Source organism: Engystomops pustulosus, chromosome 1 (genome assembly GCF_040894005.1).
Source record: "Engystomops pustulosus chromosome 1, aEngPut4.maternal, whole genome shotgun sequence".
NCBI lineage: Eukaryota > Metazoa > Chordata > Amphibia > Anura > Leptodactylidae > Engystomops > Engystomops pustulosus.
In genome coordinates, this window is record NC_092411.1 from 2,809,916 (window position 1) to 2,830,305 (window position 20,390).

At 47.1% G+C, this 20,390-nt stretch overlaps 2 protein-coding genes across 2 annotated transcripts in view; one reads left to right on the forward strand and one right to left on the reverse strand.

Moving 5' to 3' along the window:
* The window catches only part of LOC140085330 (uncharacterized), a 309,037-nt gene that overhangs the window by 201,437 nt on the left and 87,210 nt on the right, over positions 1 to 20,390 (reverse strand). The gene's annotated exons all lie outside the window — the stretch shown is intronic.
* LOC140114758 (uncharacterized) lies at positions 7,130 to 12,747 on the forward strand. Its single transcript, XM_072132734.1, has 5 exons — positions 7,130 to 7,853; positions 7,932 to 8,040; positions 8,126 to 8,187; positions 8,377 to 8,488; positions 10,903 to 12,747. Exons 1-5 carry the CDS (start codon positions 7,551 to 7,553, stop codon positions 12,303 to 12,305), a joined length of 1,989 nt encoding a protein of 662 aa, XP_071988835.1. The 5' UTR covers positions 7,130 to 7,550; the 3' UTR covers positions 12,306 to 12,747.

The window sequence follows — 20,390 nt, forward strand, 5'->3', positions numbered from 1 at the left end:
ATTACATGGGACTGCACATGGCAGGGGGGTGTACGTTACAAGGGACTGCACATGGCACGGGGGTGTACATTACATGGGACTGCACATGGCGGGGGGACAATACATGGGACTGCACATGGCGGGGGGTGTACATTACATGGGACTGCATATGGCGGGGGGGAGTACATTACATGGGACTGCATATGGCGGGGGGGAGTACATTACATGGGACTGCATATGGCGGGGGGGTACATTACATGGGACTGCACATGGCAGGGGGTGTACATTACATGGGACTGCACATGGCAGGGGGTTGTACATTACATGGGACTGCACATGGCGGGGGTGTACATTACATGGGACTGCACATGGCGGGGGGTGTATATTACATGGGACTGCACATGGCGGGGAGTGTATATTACATGGGACTGCACATGGCAGGGGGTGTACATTACATGGGACTGCACATGGCAGGGGCGTGTACGTTACAAGGGACTGCACATGGCATGGGGGTGTACATTACATGGGACTGCACATGGCGGGGGGACAGTACATGGGACTGCACATGGCGGGGGGGACACTACATCTTCCCTGTAATCTCCTCCGGTCTCTGGATTTCTCTTCTTGCTCCTCAGGTTCTTACAATCCAGAATCTTCTATATCGGAGAATATTCCGGAGCGACTCATCAAGGATGGAGAGAGGGGGGGACAAGATGGCGGAGAGCGTCCTGCGCCTCACCCTAGAGATCCTGTACCGGCTGACAGGAGAGGTGAGAGATCCTGATGATGTCACATGACCTCAGTATCTCTGGTAATAACAGGTCATGTGATCTTCTATTAATAATAATACAGACGGTCCTCTCCTTAAAGCGGACCTACCACCACGATTCTACCTATAAAGGTAGAACGGGTGGTAGGTGGATGAATGGGACGTGGGACCCTTTTTGGGCTAATCCTCACGTCCCGGCTATACTTTGGTAAACTTTAATAAGTCTTATGTAAATTTTTTTAAGTGGCTACTGGGGCGTGGACTAGCCGGACATGAGGCTACCGTCGCGGCTACTCCACACCCCAGTAGCCTCGTTCCTCCGCCTACCATGTAGCCTCGCAGCTGCGCGCCCTCGTCCGTGTACCCGGTGTTCTGCGCATGCACAGAACGCAGGCCTACGGTAGCGTGGCCATAGCTCCGAGGTCGGCGCTACTGGACATGCGCAGAACGCCGGGTACTCGGACGAGGGTGCGCAGCTGCGAAGAGTTTCGCCCCGAAGATTACATGGTAGGTGGAGGAATGAGGCTACTGGGGCGTGGAATAGCCGTGACTTCTAGCCTTGTGTCCGGCTACTTCACTCCCCAGTAGCCGCTTAAAAAGATTTACATACAGACTTATTAAAGTTTACCAAAGTATAGCCAGGACGTGAGGATTAGCCCAAAAAAGGGCTATACTCACGTCCCATTTATCCAGCTACCACCCGTTTTACCTTTATAGGTAGAATCGTGGTGATAGGGCTGCTTTAAGGACACCCAAATTACAGACAACCCCTAGTTACAGTTGGACCCCTCTGCCCACTGTGACCTCTGGTGACCTCTCTGGACTGCGGACTCCAATTACAGCAAAAAATTTGGAAACTCCAAATGTTACTGGGGCAAAAAACATTTTTTTGCCTGGAGCTACAATTATAAAATATACAGTTTCGACTTACATACAAATTCAAGTACAAACCTGTGGAACCGATCTTTTATGTAACTTAATTCACTGCAAACTTTAGAGGCGCTTTGTGATAAGACTAAAACTTTGCTTTTTTTTTAATCTTTAAAGAGAACCCGTCACGCAAATTAACCCCCTAAACTAAATATTCATATTTTCATAAACTGCCATTAGAGAGCATTGCCTCTATCCCTTAGCAATGAGGTCCTAAAGCTGTATGCCAATGACCTGTGAGATGTCCAATGAGTCATTAGCATATTCAAGCTGTCCAGGTTATTCATGTGGGGGAGGCACAGCCACACCCCCCAGTGCTTGACTGACAGCCTGTATAATGGTGTAATGGCTACTCCATGTGCTTCCTGGTGCTGGCGCCTCCTGCACATGCATCCAGGCTGGCGAACAGACTCCTGTGGTTCCCTCTCCAAGAGCACTCCCAGTATCCTACCTCTGTAAGGAATCGTTTGGCACGTTGCCTGCCATTGCTGTTGGTTCGAATAAAGAACTGTAAGTTATTCTTTCCACAACGTTGCCTTCGTCTACTCCCTGCTATGGCTGTGTCACCATCAAGGGCGCGGTGGGGAATGTTGCACATGACTGACAGCCTGTATAATGGTGTAATGGCTCCTCCATGTGTTTGTGTGTGTATAAGAGAGATACAACAGCTCCAAGCAACCATGTTATAGCAGAACATGTCAGGCACTTGTGTAGCTGATGTCTGTGTCTCTCACATGTGTATGGGACTACAGCAAGTCAGCAGATAAAGCACAGACATCTATACATTACACACAGACATGAGCAAGGAGAGGGGAGGGGTAACAGAGGTGACATCACTGCCTCTGACCATGTGACCAGCCTCATTTAAATAATAAAGATGATTTTATAATGATTAATGTATGAATTCACTAGATAAAGGCTGTGATGGATCCTTGTGAGCTGCTCCAACAGGTCGAGGTGACAGGACTAGTGACACAGACCTGATGACAGGTGCCCTTTAATTATTAAAATGAGCTCACTAGGATAAAAACACACAAACACATAAAGGGTAGGGCGAGTGCAGACGTATTTGTCACTCAGGTGCATTGTTCACTGCTCCCTTAATTCTCACATAAGCCTCAGGGCCAATCAGTAAGTAAGATACAAAAGGTCTCAAGCCCCTCTCCAAATAACAGCTACAGTTCTGGGTTATTATTGATGATATCCTATTGATTTGGACCTCAGCAAAGGAGAATTTCGGGTCTTTTGTGGATGCCCTCATCCAACCATAATGAATTGGGTCTTGGATTTACCTCGGAGATCCAGGATCAAGCGAATAACTTCCTTGTTCTAACTATAAAGAAGACAGAAGGGGGTGTTCTAGCGGCTACAGCCGCCAATAGCTTACTACAATGGAACAGCTACCATCCTTATCCCCTTAAAAGGGGTATACCAAAGGGGCAATTTTTAAAGGTGAGGCGAAATTATTGTGGCTTTGGAGAATCCCAAAGGAAGGCAGGAGAGCTATCTGAGCGCTTTGTTAGACAAGGGTTCCCCAAAAAGTCCTTAAAGAGGCATATCAGGGGGCTGCTAGTACCGAGAGGAGACAACTGCTTGTCCCCAGAAAACAGGAACAGGTACAGACTGCTACTCGGATAATTGGTACATATGATAACCAACACAATGAAATACACCAAATAATTTCAAATTATTGGGACGTACTTCTAACTGATAAAGAGGTAGAAAAGTTTGTATCTACAAGCACGGCGATCACATATAGGAGGGGTAGGAATTTGAGGGATTTGCTGGTCCATAGCTTCCTGGAACATGGCTGGATCGTAAACCAAATGGCTCCTTCAAATGTGGTCGCTGTTCAGCATGTAGACATATGAGACCATCTACAGTTATTAGAAGCGTCCATACGGGAAAGGAATGTGCAATCCCAGACTTTGTCAACTGCTCCTCGGTTGGGGTGGTTTATCTGGCAACATGTTTGTGTCCGATGGATTATGTGGGGAAAACCTTCAGAAATTTTAGGACCCGTATTAATGAACATATGAAAGATATCAAAGACAAAAATGACACCCCCATTGCCAAACATGTATGGCAGAATCATCAGGGGAATTTGAAATACCTGACTTTTTAAGGGACCGAGAGGTGGCGATTGGGGCAAACTGATCGGTAAAATAGAGGCTCAGTGAACTTTCAATCTGGATTCGGTAAAACCAAATGGTATTAATGATTTTGTCTCCTATACTTCATAGAACAATAGTGGGAATGAACATCAATCTCCTACGCGGGATGTTTCTGGGTAATACAGGTGCCTATTGTATGTGACACTTTGGGGCAGATTTACTTACCCGGTCCCGTCAATATCCTGTGGTGCGTTGTCCGACGAGGATTCGGGTCTGGCGCAATTCACTATGATTGTGCGTCCGAGTTCCTTCAGGTGTTACTGCTGCTCTGAGGTCCGCCGGAGTTCACCTGCTTCTTCCCGGTGCATGTGAACGCTTTATCTTGCGACACATTTCCTTTTTTGAATTCCGTGGTTTGTCCGAATCCGTCGGGTTATCCGACGGCCACGCCCCCGATTTCTGTCACGTGCAAGCCGGTGCCGATGCGCCACAATCCGATCGCGTGCACCAAAAACCCGGGGCAATTCAGGGCAAAAGAGAACCCGGGGAAAGTGCGCCGTTCGGACCCTTAGTAAATGAGCCCCTTTGTCTTGGGTCATAATATTGTATTATGCACTTTTACTTCATCTTTATAGGAGCAGATTGTTCATAGGAATGCCTATTGGAGTTCTGATATATTCATTACATGTGGATACCTGCTTGGAGTAATGTGGATTCTGGGGTTGGATATGAGTGCACCTTTTTTGGGAATCATAATGGTTGTCTACCTACATTTGTACAATTGTTCTGGTTGTTAACATCCGTAGTAAAGGTTGCGGAAGAGTCACTGTTTCCTTAGTGATGGGTTGATGCTTTACCTCCATTGGAAGCCTGAAAGTTAAGTCCGCCTACAGCTTTGATTGCTGTCTCACTGGGACCATCGCCCCCTCCCTCGCCCCCGCCCTCCTGATCATGTGACAATGTCATGTTATACCCAGGGGGGAGCGGCGCTTGGTGATGATGCGGAGGCTGTGGTCACATGATGGACTGATGTTCAGTGTGGATTGAGTGGGCTGGGGGCGGGCCAAGGCTATAATCTAATGCTGGGGGTGCGCTTGCACCATGTGGCCAAGTGTTGATGTTTGTTTGAAACTAAATCTGTAGACCTACTTTAGGGATTAGGGATTTTGGGTCACTACAAACCAGGGATCTGCATGGGGATGGCTTGATGTAATGAATAATGAGATACTAGTGACAAGTTTTGCCCTTGTTTACACAAGCTCAGATTCTCGAATACTGAGAAGTCACAGGTGAGCTCAGGAAAAGAAATCCGACAAAGCATAACATCTCAATCTCTCCGAAATGCTAGGCCAGTGGTGGCGAACCTATGGCACGGGTGCCAGAGGTGGCACTCAGAGCCCTCTATATGGGCACCCTTACCATCACCCCAGGGCAGGGTTTGCCAGACATGACTCAAGGCCTCTTGCAGTCCCAGACAGCCCAGGACCCTAGAAGGAAGCTACAATGATAATCCAAACTTCTTCTCCTTCTTTCTACTGTATTGCCGTCCTCAGGTACCTATACAATTTAAACCTATGACACAGCAGGAAGTAACAAGTTACTACCGTACATACTTGAGTATAAGCCGACCTGAGTATAAGCCGAGACCCCTAATTTTACCACAAAAAACTGGGAAAACCTATTGACTCGAGTATAAGCCGAGGGTGGGAAATGCATTGGTCACAGACCCCCCAGTATATAGCCAGCCTGCCCCCAGTAGTATACAGCCCAGCCTGCCCCCAGTAGTATACAGCCCAGCCTGCCCCCAGTAGTATACAGCCCAGCCTGCCCCCAGTAGTATACAGCCCAGCCTGCCCCCAGTAGTATACAGCCCAGCCTGCCCCCAGTAGTATGCAGCACAGCCTGCCCCCAGTAGTATGCAGCACAGCCTGCCCCCAGTAGTATACAGCCCAGCCTGCCCCCAGTAGTATACAGCCCAGCCTGCCCCCAGTAGTATACAGCCCAGCCTGCCCCCAGTAGTATACAGCCCAGCCTGCCCCCAGTAGTATACAGCCCAGCCTGCCCCCAGTAGTATACAGCCCAGCCTGCCCCCAGTAGTATACAGCCCAGCCTGCCCCCAGTAGTATACAGCCCAGCCTGCCCCCAGTAGTATACAGCACAGCCTGCCCCCAGTAGTATACAGCACAGCCTGCCCCAGTAGTATACAGCACAGCCTGCCCCCAGTAGTATAGAGCCGTGCCCCCAGTAGTATAGAGCCGTGCCCCCAGTAGTATACAGCCGTGCCCCCAGTAGTATAGAGCCGTGCCCCCAGTAGTATACAGCCGTGCCCCCAGTAGTATACAGCCGTGCCCCCAGTAGTATACAGCCGTGCCCCCAGTAGTATACAGCCGTGCCCCCAGCAGAATAAAAAAATAAAGTTATATACTCACCGTGCGCCCCGATGCGCAGCGCTGCTCCCCCGATGTCATCGCGGCTCCTATTCTTGCTTCAGCTTGCTGGGCGCCGTCATGTTCTTCTCGCGGGCGGCGCCTAGTATGACGCGCCGCTGCTGACGTCATACTAGGCGCCGCCCGCGAGAAGAGCATGGCGGCGCCCAGCACGCTGAAGGAAGAAGAACAGCCGGGAAGCCAGAAGAGGAGCCGCGATGACATCGGGGGAGCAGCGCTGCGCATCGGGGCCACCGGAGGGTGAGTATATAAGTTTATTATTTTTTTTAGTCAATTTTAGTCAGTATTGACTCGTGTATAAGCCGAGGGGACGTTTTTCAGCACATTTTTTGTGCTGAAAAACTCGGCTTATACACGAGTATATACGGTACTTAAATTGTCACATTGGCACTTTGTGAAAAATATGTGGCTTTTGGTTGTAATTTGGGCAATTAGTGTTCAAAAGGTTTGCCATCACTGTGCCAGGCAGATGTGTATGAGCTTTATTCACCTGGCGTGGTTAGCCAAAGATAAGAAGTAATGTCCGTAGTTCATTGGTTAGTAAATTATAATATGATCGCAGGAACAAAAGACATCTCTTTCCCGGGAATAACTAGTAACGTAAATCAGTCAAGGCCACATTCTTACACTGCACAGCCGAGTCTTCTCAGTCTTCATCCATAGTCTGGCCTCGTCTTAGTTTTCAGCATTTAGAAAGCATATGAAAAATAAAAACATTTCCATTAAACATATAACAATACGTCACACTAGCGCATTCCCAAACTGATCGGCCCCGAGGATTATGTGAGAATTGAGGGAGCAGTGAACAATCCACCTGAGTGACAAATATGTCTGCACTCGCCCTACCCTTTATGTGTTTATCCTAGTGAGCTCATTTTAATAATTAAAGATTAAATAAAAGCCAAGTTTTCTCCTTATCATAAAGTGTCTGTAAGGTTTGCAGTGAATTAAATATTATTTCCTGAGACACAAATAATTAGAAGGTTCTATTCCCAGTGATTTTATCTTGTATGTTCCCCCTGACGGCCTGTAGTTGGTTATATAAGACGGGTGTCACCACAGGTGTCTTTACCCCCTCACTAGAGGGAGCTCTTCCCCTTATATCTATGGGGAGGTTTCCTTTGTCTTTTCCCTCATAACTTTTACCTCAGGATCGTTGTCTTTCTCTTCTGTCTCTAGAAAGATCTCAGCTCCGCCTCTTTCCTTATTTCTCTTTCCATTTGGTGATTAGTTTAGTTGGGAGGAGTTATGACCTAACAAGAGTGGCAGCTCCTTAGCTAAGCTTGGTTGTGCTGTGCTCCTATACAATACATGAGGCCGTATACAAAGATAAACCAAACCAACAAGAAGGTAGAGACAGAGGCGAGTACACGAGGGGAACCCGCAGGATACATCACACAAACCCCACACCCTTATACATGTAATAGTATTATCCCGCTGTCTCCCCATAACCAGGATTACACATTAGTGAAGAAGACGTCTAGTGAGCGCTGTCCGGCCCCTGTGTATGAAGAATGGGGGGGACCCCTGCGCCCCATCCCCCGGCCTCACCCCCTGATACATGACCAGATCCTAGAACTGACCATGAAGATGACGGAGCTGCTGACTGGAGAGGTGACACTGCTGGGAATGCTGGGACATGATCCAGTAATGGAGGCTCCGGGGGATGACTGTAGCCATTGTGTGTGTCAGGTTCCTATAAGGTGTCAGGATGTGGCCGTCTATTTCTCCATGGAGGAGTGGGAGTATGTAGAAGGACACAAGGAGCGCTACCAGGAGCCGCGGAGCCTGACATCACCAGGTAATAGACAGGACTATAGACACGTGTCCCCTCTGTATTATCTGTATAGAAGAAGGAATTCAGTCTGTGTATGTGATCCCTACAGTCCCTACATCCAGGGAGAGCAGATCCCCGGAGAGATGTCCCCGTCCTGCACAGGAGGATCAGGTAGGTGGAGATGTCTCTCCCTATGAGCTGTAGACGGCTGTCACCTCCTGCTCCTCAGTATTAGATGTCTTCTCCTGGAGGATGGAGCATAGACATGACATGTGCTCTGGATCTTCTCCATGATAAGTAGCGCTGGATTCCCGGCCTCTTCTCCAGCATCTTCTGACTATTAGAATATTTGTTTCTCAGCTTCTGGATGAGGAGAAAGATGTGGACATTATCGGTGCAGCCATAAAAGAAGAGACGTGTGTGAGGGATGAGGAGGAGTGTGAGGAGGACGCCCCGGCACATGTCCCCCCAGGTGAGGAGTGTGAGGAGGACGCCCTGGCACATGTCCCCCCAGGTGAGGAGTGTGAGGAGGACGCCCCGGCACATGTCCCCCCAGGTGAGGAGTGTGAGGAGGACGCCCCTGCACATGTCCCCCCAGGTGAGGAGTGTGAGGAGGACGTCCCGGCACGTGTCCCCCCAGGTGAGGAGTGTGAGGAGGACGCCCCGGCACGTGTCCCCCCAGGTGAGGAGTGTGAGGAGGACGCCCCGGCACGTGTCCCCCCAGGTGAGGAGTGTGAGGAGGACACTCCGGCACATGTCCCCCCAGGTGAGGAGGACGCCCCGGCACGTGTCCCCCCAGGTGAGTAGGACGCCCCGGCACTTGTCCCCCCAGGTGAGGAGTGTGAGTAGGACGCCCCGGCACGTGTCCCCCCAGGTGAGGAGTGTGAGTAGGACGCCCCGGCACGTGTCCCCCCAGGTGAGGAGTGTGAGGAGGACGCCCCGGCACGTGTCCCCCCAGGTGAGGAGTGTGAGGAGGACGCCCCAGCACATGTCCCCCCAGGTGAGGAGTGTAAGGAGGATGTCCCGGCACATGTCCCCCCAGGTGAGTAGTCACCGCTAGACTCCCAGGCAGGTCATTCACTAGCAAAGCTCCCATATATTTTGGGGGAAAAAATTTTTTTTTTTAAAAACCTAAATGTTCAAATCACCCCCTTCCCCTAGAACTTATACAAAAGTAAATGAAATCATAAATATCGGAAATCACTGCATCCCAAAATGATCAAACTATCAAAAAATAAAAAAGCCTATTCCTCGTGTTGAATCCCATAATGTAAATTGGCACCTAAATGTCTGAATCACCACTTTTTTTTACCATTTCGCAAGTCATAAAAAGTGATCAAAAAATTGTACAGTCCCCAAAATGGTAGCAATGAAAAAAGTCGTCTCATCCTGCAAAAAATTACCCTTCCCCCAGCTCCGTACGCTGTAGTATGAAACATATTATTGCCAGAAGATGCCAAATTTAAGAAATCTTATTTTTTACCAAAGGTTTTCATTTTTTAAATCAATAAAAACCTTTTATAAATTCATTTCCCCTGTGATCGTACCAACCTAAGGAATAAAGTGCAGGTGTCATTTGGGACAAAAAGTGAACGGCCACATTTGGAATTTTTTCCCACTTCCCCGTTCATGGCTTGGAATATTAGATACAATCACTGGAAAGTACAATTTGTTTCACAGAAAACAAGCCCTCGCACGGCTCTGTGCATGGAAACAAGCCCTCACACGGCTCTGTACATGGAAACAAGCCCTCGCACGGCTCTGTAAATGGAAACAAGCCCTCGCACGGCTCTGTGCATGGAAACAAGCCCTCGCACGGCTCTGTACATGGAAACAAGCCCTTGCACGGCTCTGTACATGGAAACAAGCCCTCGCACGGCTCTGTACATGGAAACAAGCCCTCGCACGGCTCTGTACATGGAAACAAGCCCTCGCACGGCTCTGTACATGGAAACAAGCCCTCGCACGGCTCTGTACATGGAAACAAGCCCTCGCACGGCTCTGTACATGGAAACAAGCCCTCGCACGGCTCTGTACATGGAAACAAGCCCTCACACGGCTCTGTACATGGAAACAAGCCCTCGCACGGCTCTGTACATGGAAACAAGCCCTCGCACGGTTCTGTACATGGAAACAGGCCCTTGCACGGTTCTGTACATGGAAACAGGCCCTCGCACGGCTGTACATGGAAACAAGCCCTAGCACGGCTCTGTACATGGAAACAAGCCCTCGCACGGCTCTGTACATGGAAACAAGCCCTCGCACGGCTCTGTACATGGAAACAAGCCCTCGCACGGCTCTGTACATGGAAACAAGCCCTCGCACGGCTCTGTACATGGAAACAAGCCCTCGCACGGCTCTGTACATGGAAACAAGCCCTCGCACATAGAAACAGGCCCTTGCACGGTTCTGTACATGGAAACAGGCCCTCGCACGGCTCTGTACATGGAAACAGGCCCTCGCACGGCTCTGTACATGGAAACAATCCCTCGCACGGCTCTGTACATGGAAACAAGCCCTCGCACGGCTCTGTACATGGAAACAGGCCCTCGCACGGCTGTACATGGAAACAAGCCCTCGCACGGCTCTGTACATGGAAACAAGCCCTCGCACGGCTCTGTACATGGAAACAGGCCCTCGCACAGCTCTGTACATGGAAACAAGCCCTCGCACGGCTCTGTCAACCCCCCCCCCCCCCCCCCCCCCCGCCCAGAATAAACAGTGTGGAGACAGGAGGAGGATGGGGCAGATGTGGTCAGATGGGTCTCCGTGTTCTAATGATGGACGGCAATGTCTTCTCTCCTTTGAGTTGCTTAATAATTTACCTACAAGTCTTCCACATTGTATTTATTTTTACTTGTTTTACATTCTATTATTTTTGGTCAGATAACTATACGAGGAGCTCAGAGGAACATCTGATGTCTTCTGCCTGTAATGATCCTGGTACCACACAAGATACATATGAAGCACAGACCATGACCCCGGATATACCCCCAGCCCCTCACAGGGAAGACCCCTCATCTGATCCTATTATACACGTCTCATCCTCTGATTCATCACAGACGCTACAGCAAAATGACTCTCAAGGAAGGGATCGAGGATCTCACACAGGGAAGAAGAGACATCAATGTTCAGAGTGTAGCAAATCATTTAACAGGAAATCAGGTCTTGTAAGACATCTGAGAATTCACACAGGGGAGAAGCCATTCTCATGTCAAGAATGTGGTAAATCTTTTAATCGGAAGGGAAATTTGCATATGCATAAAAGAATTCACACAGGGGAGAATCCATTCTCATGCTCCAAAGGGGGAAAACGGTTCATTCAGAAATCAGATATGGTTAGTCATCGGAGAAGTCACACAGGAGAGAAGCTATTTTCATGTTCAGAATGTGGGAAATGTTATACCTACAGATCGCAATTGGATAAACATCAAAGACGTCACTCAGGGGAGAAGCCATTTTCATGTTCCGAGTGTAGCAAATGTTTTAAAGTAAAATTGGATCTTGTTATACATCAGAGAAGTCACACAGGAGAGAAGCCTTATTCATGTTCAGAATGTGGGAAATGTTTTACTCAGAAATCGAGTCTGATTCAACATCACACAATTCACACAGGGGTAAAGAAATTTTCATGCTCAGAATGTGGGAAATGTTTTCTCACCAAATATTATCTTAATAGACATCTAAGAACTCACACAGGTGAGCAGCCATTTTTATGTTCAGAATGTGGGAAATGTTTTACTCAGAAATCGAGTCTGATTCAACATCACACAATTCACACAGGGGAAAAGAAATTTTCATGCTCAGAATGTGGGGAATGTTTTTACCAGAAATCACAATTGAATATACATCGGAGAATTCACACAGGGGAGAAACGGTTTTCATGTTTAGAATGTGGGAAATCGTTTAACGATAAATCAAAGTTGGATGGACATTGGAGAATTCACACAGGAGAGAAGCCATTCTCGTGTTCAGAATGTGGAAAAATGTTTAACCAGAAATCAACTTTGGATAAACATCTGAGAATTCACACAGGAGAGAAGCCATTCTCGTGTTCAGAATGTGGAAAAATGTTTAACCAGAAATCAACTTTGGATAAACATCTGAGAATTCACACAGGCGAGAAGCCGTTCTCATGCTCAGAATGTGGGAAATGTTTTACTCACAGATCAAGTCTTGTTACTCATCAGAGAATTCACACAGGAGTGCTGCCCTTCTTATGCTCAGAATGTGGGAAATGTTTTGCCAAGAACTCATATCTTGTTGCTCATCAGAGAACTCACATATGACAGTGGTCACTTTCAGACTCACACTCAAGGCCACAGAAACCAGCGCTGCGTGTATAAGCTGTGAGACACTGAAGGGGTTAACTGTGGATGGGTGGTATGTTTCCCCTGGGTTTTCCTACTATGCAAGGCCTTCATGCTGAGGTTGTGTTGTCCCGCACCTTGGACACAGGTGGTGGGAGCAGCCTAATCAGGGAGGATAAAGCTGCTGAGCAGAGCTGAGAGTGTTGGCTCTAAGACGAGGCTGGAGAGCACACACAGCCCTGACCTCTGTGCCTGGAGCAGCGACATCCTTTATATTTTAGTGGTGAGTTAGAGGAACTCTGTTTAGTTAGCACCCAGACAGGTAGGATTTTGTTTTGTGTTTTGATGCCTGTATGTAAAGGCTGTTTTATTTTATACCTGCTGTTGGAATAAACACAGGCGAGACCTGTTTTGGACTAAACTTTGGTGTCACTGTCTTGGACTGCATCCCGAATCACCGCTACCACGGTCTCTACTGGGCCAAATCTCCCAAAAAATCCCATAGAAATTCATGGGGCCATGTGCTCTCCAACAACAAAATCATGTTACTTGTGATTGTAGCCAAACAGTGATAGTCACAAGTCAGAAGAGAAAGTGATTAGTGATAAATGATGAATCGCCAATAAACATCTGTGATCCATCAAGGCTCTGGATATCATCCTGTGTCTCAGCCGTGTGCAGGGAGGATCTCACAGTAATTGACAGAAAAGAGAGATGTCCTAGACTGTATCCCACCACTGAGGCCTCCTAGACTGTATCCCACCACTGAGGTGTCCTAGACTGTATCCCACCACTGAGGTGCCCTAGACTGTATCCCACCACTGAGGTGCCCTAGACTGTATCCCACCACTGAGGTGTCCTAGACTGTATCCCACCACTGAGGCCTCCTAGACTGTATCCCACCACTGAGGCGTCCTAGACTGTATCCCACCACTGAGGCGTCCTAAACTGTATCCCACCAATGAGGCGTCCTAGACTGTGTCCCACCACTGAGGCCTCCTAGACTGTATCCCACCACTGAGGCGTCCTAGACTGTATCCCACCACTGAGGCGTCCTAAATTGTATCCCACCAATGAGGAGTCCTAGACTGTATCCCACCGCTGAGGTGTCCTAGACTGTATCCCACCACTGAGGTGTCCTAGACTGTATCCCACCACTGAGGTGTCCTAGACTGTATACCACCACTGAGGTGTCCTAGACTGTATACCACCACTGAGGCGTCCTAGACTGTATCCACCGCTGAGGCGTCCTAGACTGTATCCCACCACTGAGGTGTCCTAGACTGTATCCCACCGCTGAGGTGTCCTAGACTGTATCCCACTGCTGAGGTGTCCTAGACTGTATCCCACCGCTGAGGTGTCCTAGACTGTATCCCGCCGCTGAGGCCTCGTAGACTGTATCACACCACTGAGGAGTCCTAGACTGTATCCCACCACTGAGGAGTCCTAGACTGTATCCCACCACTGTGGTGTCCTAGACTGTATCCCACCACTGAGGTGTCCTAGACTGTATCCCACCACTGAGGTGTCCTAGACTGTATCCCACCACTGAGGTGTCCTAGACTGTGTCCACCGCTGAGGTGTCCTAGACTGTATCCCACCGCTGAGGCGTCTTACAGTCATGGCCAAAAGTTTTGAGAATTACACAAATTATTATATTGTCACATGATGTGTTCCCCTCTGGTTTTTCAGTTGTTTTTATCACATACAGAAATACAAGTGCAATCATATTATGAGGAACAAAAGCTTTTATTGTCAGTGAGAAGGAGTTACTTCAGCGAGTCGGTATTTTCAGTGTTAGTGTTGACCCTTCTTCTTCAGGACCTCTGCAATTCTCCCTCTCACTCACCTTCTGCACCAAATCCTGACTGATAGCCGTCCATTCTTGCACAATCACTGCTTGCATTTTGTCACAATTTGTTTGTCCACCCGTCTCTTGATGATTGACCAAGTCCTCAATGGGATTAAGATCTGGGGAGTTTCCAGACCATGGACCCAAAATCTCTGTTTTGTTCCCTGAGCCATTTAGTTCTCCCCTTTGCTATATGGCAAGAGCTCCATCATGCTGGAGGTGGCATTTGCATTTGTGCACTGCAATGATGACTGCACGTGTTTCTTTAGAGATAACCATGGGTAACAGAAGAGAAACAATGATGCCAAGCACCAGCCTCCTTGTAAAGTGTCTAGGGGTGTGATTGTTACTTAATCCTGACAGATTGATCTCCAGCCCTGTCCCCATCAGCCCCCGCACCTGTGTTACTGGAGACATCACTGACACCATGGCAGCTGCTCTTTCTAAGGCGCCTGCAATGAAGGTGAAACGTGTCTTGGGGGAAAAAGTTCATTTTCTAGGCAAATATTGACTTTGCAATTAATTGCTGTTAAGCTGATCCCTCTGTATAACATTCTGGAGTAGATGCAAATTACCATTATAACACCTGATGCCGGAGACTTTGTAACAATTAACATTTGAATCAGTCTCAAAACTTTTGCCCATGACTGTAGACTATCCCATCACTGAGGTGTCCTAGACTGTATCCCATCACTGAGGTGTCCTAGACTGTATCCCACCACTGAGGTGTCCTAGACTGTATCCCACCACTGAGGTGTCCTAGACTGTAGAATAAATGGCATCATTCTGTATCTAAACATTTCAATTGTAGAATTTTTATTATATTTTTATACCTCACATGGAGGGATCGGAGGAAATGATTTTTTTTTTTTTTGTACTTTAATAAAGCGAAATACATTAATAATCATTTCTGTTAAAAATAAAGGGAAAGAAATTCAATACCAAAAAATATTCGGATCTTTATTATTCCAGAAAAAAATAATGATAACAATACAATTTAGAAAGGACGGAAGCCCCCGGGGGAGGGGATCCTCAGGGAAAGTCATACACAATAGATGAGAAGAAGAAATGTAATAAACCTGCTGAGTGATGGAACTCGGAGGAGATACAGCGACTGCACATACAGGTGACATTACATTTCTTCTTCTCATCTGTTGTATATGACTTTACATTGGTCCCAATTTCTCACGTTTAGCATTTTCCTGATATTAATCTCTTTTGTCAATTGCATCTGTCAGCTCCCTCTTCCCTGCAGCTCCCTCCTCCTCCTGCTCCATAATGACTTCAGCTTGAAGAGGAGGGGGCACATTTCTCTGGTCATTCTTTCTATACAGAAAAATATCCCCCATCGAGCTGCATCGAAATTCCTGCTCAATTGCAATTTTTCCTTAGAATATCTACAGTTCTGCTACAACCAGAACAACAATCATTGGTTGGGAGTACAAAATCTTAGTGTGGACCCTTTTCTTTAAGAAGACACCGAACTATGTTCAGAGCATAGAGGTGATTGAAGTGTTCCTCCCTAGGGATTGTAATCGGAGTAGGGATGAAGTCCTCCAATGAAAATAAGGCAGAAAAATCCTCCTAAGGTTTTTTTTTTTCCTGTGAAACACAGTATAAGTAATAGAGTGATAATAAATCATCCGAATGTTACTGATGAACGGGAATATGGATTATGAAAGTCTAATCCAATCATGGCCATGACCAGTGGGAAGAGGAGTCACCAGAAGTCTGTACCAGACGTAGTATCGTCTGCCATGTTCAGAGATACTACAGAGGGCCTGGTCCACATTGGGAGAAGCCACAAGAATCACAGGAGTGATGGTTCTACAGAGAAAGTGTCCGTACAGCAGCATTTGTTCGGTCTCCCGGTGCATGTGTGCCGAAACTTGCCAAATTCGGTACATATTGGAACTTGTTCGGGTCCACTCATCATTAGTGATTACGTGTCCACATGCGCCCCATCTCCTGCATAAGAGAGAGGTCCCTGCTGACAGGTTTCTTTAATAGTGCCCCCAGTAGTATAAGCTCCACAAGTATACAGTAGTAACAGTGCTCTCAGTAACTAGTAGTATTAATGCCCCTAGTAGTACTAATGCCCCCAGCATTAATAGAGCCCCTACTGTCTAAATACTTAATACTCACCCCTCTTTCCTGGGGACATCTTTCCCTCTTCTCTCACAGCGCAATGATGACATGATGACAGTTTATGCGTTACAGGTCAGAGGCCTATTTAACCCTATGACCTGTGTAGCAGGGACCCCATGCAGGCAGACACGATGGTATTGCACCACCTGCACAGGGGGAGGCTTGCAGTTTCCCATCTCACAGCAGCACATCAAGGGGAGCGAGCCGGATCGCAGCCTGCCTTCTCCCTGGCTCGCTGAGCTGGCTAGAATTTTAACAACTGACTTGTGTAAAGCAGGTAAGGATACGGCAGGAGGATTCCCAATGTGGCAAGCTATGTCCCCCTGTATGCTTATACATTGGGCTATGTCGCCTGGTGCCTCCTCTATAGACTTCAATGGCTCCCCAGAGCACACATGTCCATCTTACAACGTATACTTACCTGACGAAGTCAAAAACTATGCCTCTATCTGCCAGCATAAGTCCACACTGGAGATGAAAATTAATGTATGAGTCCATTATTTCTGAAAAGAAATCAAGTGACCTTCATCGATGAACATGCGATGGATTTGTGTCCAGTAACACTGCTAGGAGGCATTTTTGTTGAGACGGACAAAGTTTCGATCTCTCTTCGTTACCAGCCGGCATAGTAGGGAAAAGATTCTCAGGGTAAATTCGAGGTTTTCTTATAACTTTGACGGTGTTTGGGTTGACAGAAGGAAAGTTGTCCAAGCCGTTCAGGTGTAGAAAGGCTGATACTTCCGACATCACTCTGGTAAATACCCTTGGGGCTCCAGAAAGGTCGAAAGGTAAGTACCCTGAACTGAAAATACTCAAAAAGTCCCTTCGTGTGGACTGCACACGAAACGCAGCGGAAACGCTGTGATTGCTTGCAAAATAGAACATGGTAATACAAGTCTCGTAGATCCACTGGTTCCATGAAGGAGTCCTTGTTCAGAAGACAAGTTGCAGGTCTTATGGTCTCCATTTTAATTTTGGAATATTGATTTAATTGCTTCAGATTTATTTTGGACCTAAATGTCTTTCCTATAAACATTGAGGGATAGAAACTGTCTTCTCTTGATCCTTGGGGACTGTAGACAGCACATGTTTTGTTTAAGAGAGTCAGGATCTATAAATAGATGTTCATCTGGTGGCAATTGGATTATACAAAAATTGTCTGGTGAGGGCAATGTTGCAAACTCCATGGGATACCCTTGACTGATGAAGTCTTTGATCCAAGGCGATGAGGTTAACTTCTGCTAAGTTTGCAAGATCTTTCCCAGTCTGCCCCCGACAGGAGTTCTAACATAATTAAGGGTTTTTGCTTGCTGGTTGCATGCAAGCGGGATACAGTCGCATGAAGAATAATTATACATTGTAGCGTGCATTAGCATATATTATACTGTAGAATTCACATGGTGCTCAATATGTGTACGTACTCGCATATTTCACATCAATACACAATATTAAACCATAAACTAACTAACTTTACAGAGTAATCTATCCACCTGGTAGGGCTACATATGACATTCTTTTATAACGCAGGGCGTGTTCCTGGATCAAGGGGGAATAGAGGAGGCAGACCGCTAGGGCGTCCTACCAAGGCTTTCCCTCCATACATCAGCCACGGTATTAGTCACTTATAGACATTATGGGTCATATTTACTTACCTGGTCCTGTCGCGATCCCCAATTCAGACGGTCCGATGAGGATGAAGTCCAGCGCGATTCATGAAGATCATGCACCTGAGTTCCTGCATCCGTCGCTTCCCCACATGTAAGTGCATGTCTTGCAACACAAAATGTTAAAATGCTAAATGTTAAATCTTGTGCGTTGTCCGAATCCGTCGGGTTGTCTGACGACCCGCCCCCCAATTTGCGTTGCGAGCAAGCCACTGGCGATCCGCCAAAATCCGATCACGTGCACCAACATCCCCTGTTAAATGCGCCACGAAACGGAAATCGTCTGGAAACCCGATGAAAATGCGTCCGACGGACCCTTAGTAAACGAGCCCCTATGTGTAAGCTTGCCACCATTTCATCCTGGGTAAGTGGGGAGTCACACCATTTTTTCCATACCTTATCAAATTTCTCAGGGCATCCCCTGCATTTATAAATCACCAGTTCATATGGGATAATTTGGTTACCAACCCTTTCCATTGTGAGGGAGAGGGCACAGAGTCACCCATCCAGCGTAGGGGAATGGCTTTCCTAGAAATAAATGATGGGACCAGCTCTCTTCGTCTAAGATGCCAAACAGACATATCAGCGGTGTGTTAGAGAGAGGTTTTGTCAGCAAAGTCGATAGGAAATCTGTTATAGAGGACAAGAATGTTTTAATATTTGGACACTCCGAGTACATATTCCAGAAATCAGCTGGATTATGTGTACAGCGTAGGCATTGGAGTGACAATAACCTGTCCATTGTATGGAGTCGTAATGGCGTAATGTAGCTCTGATGAATGATGTATAGTTGCGTCATTTTGTTATTAAATGCAGGAGAGACATGAAGATGTGACTCTAAGATCTCCTCTATTAATTCATAGTCAATTTCTGGGATGAGACTCTTCCATTTCTGGAGGGCTGGTAGTTGATGACTGGTGGCTAAACTGTTTAGAAGATGCGAGTAGATGGTGGAGATTATTCCTCCTGGGCCCTGCGATCTGACTTACCCCTATAAGCGGATACGAAGAAACCGGGAGGTTGGGATCAGGGAATTTAGTTTGTAACCCATGGCATAGCTGCAGGTACTTATAAAAGTGGGTGCGCTGTAGCTGATACTGTTCTTTTATCTGGTCAAAAGAGAGGAGTACATTGTCCTTATACAAAGCCTCTAATGTCTGTATACCAAGGGATTTCCACCAGTTTCCGCAGTTGCGACAAATGGGGAAGCTCATCGTTATGCCATAGCGGGGTTTCTGATGGGATAGCAGTAGAAGGGCAAATAAGTGCAGCCTCTCCCCAAACTGTCTTAGCTACCTTTATGGATAGGCAGCAGTCCCCTAGTACCTTTGCTATCTCTGGATAATGACCATACGCCTACAACCTTTAAATACTCTGCTAGTCTTTTTTCTTGGTATTGGAGGGGTTTATGTGATACCCAGGTGCCTAGAAATCTTAGCTGTCCAGCTAAATGGTAAAGAAAAATATTAGGAAGGGCCATACCCGCTTGGGTTTTGGGTCTCTGTAATTTAGCAAGCTGCAATTTTGATCTAGCGGATCCCCAGATTTTGGCAGAACCACCATGTTAACTAAATTAATCCTGCCTGCCACTGAAAGGGGAAGAACCGCCCAAGTTTTGAATTTATCCCTGAATTAACCCAGCAAAGAAAGACATTAGCACTTAGAGCCGTCTTGGGCTGCCTGGTTAGAATCACAGGTATTTAAACAGGTATTTAAATGTATCCACGACCACAAGGTCAGACACACTCTCAGGGGGGTTACTAGCCACATATACATTAGGCACGTTTTGCCCCAGTTTATACGTAAGCCTGAGTATAAACTTAAGTCATTTATCAAGTCATTTGCTCTGGGTAGGGAAGTGTCTGGGTGCGACATGAGAAGAAGATCATCCACGTAAAGGACGAGACGATCTTGTCCCCTCTCATGGGGCACACCGGCGAATATGGTATCCATGCGAATTTTAATTGCTAGCGGTTCAATTACTAAGGCGAACAAGAGGTGTGAGAGAGGACACCCTTGACATGTGCCTCTTGCAAGCGGGAATGAGTCGGAAAGTAGGCCATTTACGGATATAGAGGCTCGCGGGATTCTATAGAGAATCGATACCCATTAACAAAAATTAGGTCCAAAACGGAACCTACGTAGCATCACCTGTAGCGGCCGCATCTAGTAAAGCCAAGGCCCAGTCCTCTTTCCTCTCTACACTTATTTGCATAATGATTTGTGACCTATGGAGGTTCTCAGAGGTGGACATCCCAGGCATAAAGCCTGATTGGTCCTCATGAAGTCATATAATGACTTTGTTCAGTCTACATGCCAAAACCTTGGTTAAGACTTTGTCACATTCCTTTGGATTTTTATCTGGCTTAACCACAATATTTGCCATGAAGAACGAATCCG